General features: G+C 42.7%; 1 protein-coding gene across 1 annotated transcript; it reads left to right on the forward strand.

Annotated features, from left to right (window-relative positions):
• Window positions 1-3,153: 3,153 nt before the first annotated feature.
• On the forward strand, window positions 3,154-4,383 carry LOC149149691 (uncharacterized). The gene has a single exon (XM_089442556.1). The coding sequence runs from the start codon at window positions 3,154-3,156 to the stop codon at window positions 4,381-4,383; it is 1,230 nt and encodes a 409-aa protein (XP_089298682.1).
• The last annotated feature ends 367 nt before the right edge of the window (window positions 4,384-4,750 follow it).

Raw genomic sequence — 4,750 nt, forward strand, 5'->3', positions numbered from 1 at the left:
GATAACTCTTGTTTTTATCCGACACGTTTTTTCCCGGAGCTTTTATTGAAAACCCATGCACGTCTCATGCTCGTTGCGCTAGCCACCTGCCATTCATACTTCCACAGCTATAAAACCAGTCTCTGCAGGAAGTAAGAAAGTTTAGGCCAGCTTTTCTTCTTCCCCTCCGCGCTTTGGCGCAGGGTCGACCTTATAGCTGGCTTTTTCCTTCATTCACTTTCTCCTTCATCTCTGGTGTCGTGGCTCTGGTTTTGGTTTTGCTGGAGGTTTATGCTGCTTCCACTTGGCATGCGCTCGGTTAGAGGTCAGTTTATCTATGCTCTATATTCCGTTTTTTACAGTTTTCTCAGTTAATTTTAAAAATTTTCTGAAAGGCAATCATACCTCTAAAAAAATTTTAAGCACTTCTTAGTCATAGGGAGCTAGGTTAGACTGATGTTTCACCCTAGATTGGTTGCTGGGAAAGATATATGATGGGAAGAAAGTGCGAGTTATAATTTGAGCATCTCATGCTTAAAGTCTGGTGTTATCAGCATGTTCCGGTTTTTCATACACAAACTGAAGCAGTTTGTAGTAATCTATAAACCCTGTTCAGATTTTCGAATTAAGATAGGAGCCTGGTGGTGTATTTTTGAAATTTACTGTTGCTGCTTAGTCTGCCAAGATTCCTCATCTAGTTAACTCTCATAGAATCTGAAAGACTCCATTGAAAGCCTTGGTTGAAACTGGTTAGGGACTACTTGCTGCCATAGCTCACGAGCAGGGTTTAGAACACTCTCCAATTCCACTGCTCGGAACTGGAAAACCACTTTTCGGGACCGGTGACCTCTTATCGGGACCGAGATTTTTCCAAATTCCGGATTTTTCAAAAATCTCTGAGATAAGGTACCGAGACCGCCCCCATTTCACCTTGCCAAATTAAGATGCAGTAATTCTTAGTAAATGCTCTTGGACAGCTGCACTTTTCTTTATTCGAGCCTCTCTTGAACAGCGAGTCCTCTGTCAGAAGAGTCTTTATCATATCTCCAGCTTTATCCAATCCAGGTCTTATATTCAGGGCTTAGTCAGGTGCTCATTTATTGCTGGTACAATATCCCGATTTGGCAATCCATCTCCTTGTCATTATCCTTGGAAAGGTGGATTTTCTATATCTGAGTCCATTAAAACATTCCCCTCCGAGTCTTCAGTTCGCCAGTTATTTGTCAGAAGAGTCTTATTCCCCTCAGGTGGCATTACCTCATCCGGGCTTTTCATTCAGAGGCCGGACTGATGCTCATTAAATTCAGGGTTAAAAATCCTGATTTGAAAATCTATTTAGGACAAAAATCCCTCAGTCAAAGCTAGGAGAACGAGCTAGTGGCGCATGGAGAGTGGGTCTGATGTATCGGCCACGGAGGCCATGATACGCGCTGCCATACAGGCTGAGAAGGACTGGGGTGGGGCCACGATAGCGGGAGGCTGGCAATCTACTTTGGATGACGTGGTCGTTCAATCAACAATGCAAAATGCTGACAAGGATAGAGGCCAGTCACAAAAAGTCTCGTATGATGATGCAAAACGTTATAACAAAGCCCGGAACCCTGTTAAAACCACTCCTCCGCCTGCTGCTTTAAAATTGGACAGTATCTACCTGTCTGAGCATATAGAAAGCCCCCAGGACCTTGACTTGGTGGGTAGGTGGCACTTCTCAGAGATGGATGATGCTGTGATGAGAAAATGGCTTGAGTCACAGTGGAAGCCGCTGATTGGTTACTTCCCCATTGTTTCAAAGCTCATGAAGGAGTGGTATTGCTTTCATTTTTTAAATGTCGGTGATGTAGAAGCCATACAGAATCTCCCTTGGGTATATGGAAGAAGTTTCCTTGTACTCCACAGATGGTATATCGGATACAACCCTTTGAAAAATACACCCTCAAATAATTTGATCTGGGTTAAACTCCCAAATCTTCCTCTGGAGTTCTGGTCCAGGGAGACTTTAATAGAGATAGGTAATTCCATTGGAAGATTTGTCTACGTGGACCCATGGTGTCTGGGGCAAAAAGACAAGCGCATTGCATGGATTCTTATCAAAAAGGCCTACAGGGGAGGTTTCCTTGATCATATAGAGATTGCCTGGAGGGACTTAAAAATAAATCAAAGGCTAGACTTCTGGGGTATCCCCTTCAGGTGTTCCGCTTACCACAAGACTGGACATCTTATAAAAAATTGCCCTCAGCGCCCGATTTTAAAAAGAAGGGTGTATCATGATAAGTTCCGGGCGGCCTCCCCACTGTCCTCTGTAAAAGAGAAGTTATCTCCTACAGCCAGTTGGACTCCGACAGATCTGGAGGTTGCTCAGGATTTCAAGAATCTGGAAATCGGAACCAATCTATCTCCTCAGTATTTCTCTCAAGATCGCTCTTTGTGCATTGGCTCCAAGCTGGAAACATCCAAGCCGGATACATTGACTATAACTGATTTTAGCGCCGATAAAGAGTTACAATCTTATATCTGCCAGCCCCCCCTGGAACCTAAGGATGGAAAAGCAATTCCTCCTCCCCCTCCGATCTCCAAACCAAAGAATTTTAAAGTGGGATCACAAACCATCCTTATTTCATCTTCATCGCCTACTCCCAATAAAATCCATCTCCCCTCCATAAAAGGCAAAGAGCCGATGGTATCTGCCACCCCTTTAAACTCCCCGATCTCATCTCCAACAAACTTGTATGACAGTGACTTAGATTTTCTTCTGAGCAAGAAATCTCTCGAGATGGAGCCCTTGACCATCCATAAGCCTCGGAAACCGTCGCCCCCGCTCATTAGCCCAAACTCTGCAAAAAATATAACTGTTAGGAAGAAGAACAATGGAGGAAGTAGACATTATCGGGGGAGGACAAAAGATGCGGACTGTGGAATAAGGAATCTGTCCCTTGTGGACGTTCCCATCTTTGACATGTCTGAGAATCAGCCTCTTAGAGCAAGTGCGGCTGGAACTCCCCCCAAATGACTTTCATCATATCAATGAATATCCGAGGTCTGGGAGCAGATCTCAAATTTTTGGCGCTCAAAGATCTTTTCTTCTCAGCCAAGCCAAAAATCATTCTAGTACAAGAAACTATGCACAACAAACAAGAGTCCATTTCCTATTTCAGGAAAATGTTTCCCTCGTGGCACATGGCAGCCTCGGAAGCCAAGGGACTTTCGGGAGGTTTGGCGGTTATGTGGGATCCTTCTTGGATCAAAGCTAAAGCCTATAAATGCTTTGCAGGAATTCTCATCTCAGTGGTTATTAGAGGATATTCCTGTCCCATCAATATATTGAATATCTATGCCCCTTATAAGAACAGGTCTCACTTCTGGGATAAATTTTTTGATTCAGAAATCCTTGACATTGATTCATTAATGATTGCAGGTGATCTAAATATTACTCTAAGTTTGGAAGAAAGATGGGGGAAGTGCAGGAAGACAGATCCGCTCTCAAATCGAATTAAGTATGAATTCCTCCACAGGAATCTTGTAGATGTTGCTCCATCCAAAATGTTGCCTACGTGGGATAATGGAAGAATAGAAGAGGCCTACATTGCAAAAAGGATAGACCGGTTTATAGTTCATGTCAGCATTATCGATAAAATGGGCATGCCTTTCTCGTCCATTGAAAATGCTTTCATTTCCGACCACAGGCCAATTTCTCTCAGCTGGAGGGAAAAGGGGTTCAGGAATGGGTACCCCTTTAAATTCAACAGAACATGCTTAGAGGACCCAGCTTTCAACGAAGAAATAACAAAAGCCTGGAAGGAATTATCTGCAAATAGCTCGCTTCCTCCTTTTATGACTTTTAGAGATAAGATGTCCTCAATGAGAAAAGTGGTAAAGGTATGGCAACACAAAAAAAGACAATCGGATAGATTGGCTCTTCAAGAAATACAAAAGGAAATGGATGATATCTCTAAGTTTTTGAAAGCCAACTCTCTCCCTTTTAGTATGAGGTGCCGACTAAATGAGCTTGAAAGGAATAAACAAAATATTCTAAAGAAGGAGGAAGCCTCATGGAGGCTAAAGAGCAGGGCGATCTGGCTCAAGGAAGGTGATAGGAACACCAAATTTTTTCACAGGTATGCAAATGCCAGGCGGGAGAGGAACACTATATGGAAAATTAGTGATGGTCAGGGAGGTTTTCTCTTCTCTCAACAAGAAATCTCAAAGGAGGCAGTGAGACATTTTAAAGACCAATATAAAAGAAGGGAGAATAGCAGCTTTCAGGATATTCTATGGGGTATTGATCTGGTCCCCCAAATGTTTAATGATGAAAAAAATGAAGAGTTGTTCCAGCCCATAACAGAGGAGGAGCTTTTAGGAGTTATGAAGGCCTTTAAGAAGGATAAATGCCCTGGCCCGGACGGCTGAACAATAGAATTCTTCATTCACTTTTTTGACATCATCAAACTAGATCTTTTGAGGATGGTTGAAGCAGCAAGAATCTCACGCAGCATTCATCATATTACTTCATCCACACAGATAGCTCTCATCCCAAAGAAATTGGAAGCAGACACCTTTAAAGACTTCAGGCCGATATCTTTGTGCAACATATCTTTCAAAATTATTACAAAAATCATAGCAGAAAGGATCAAAACGACATTAGCCAGCTCATTATGTAAGGACCAGCATGCTTTTTTAAAGGGAAGGAACATAATGGATGCTGTCGCCAACGCACAGGAAAGCCTATTCTCCATGCTCTCAAATCGATCTGAAGCAGCCATTTTGAAAATTGATT

Source organism: Pinus tabuliformis, chromosome 9 (assembly GCF_031772625.1).
Source record: "Pinus tabuliformis cultivar Carrire ecotype Pingquan chromosome 9, CPIR1, whole genome shotgun sequence".
NCBI lineage: Eukaryota > Viridiplantae > Streptophyta > Pinopsida > Pinales > Pinaceae > Pinus > Pinus tabuliformis.

Bases quoted from the DNA above. Each gene is read 5' to 3' on its own strand.
- LOC149149691 (XM_089442556.1), top strand. From the start codon at position 3,154: ATGGCAGCCTCGGAAGCCAAGGGACTTTCGGGAGGTTTGGCGGTTATG.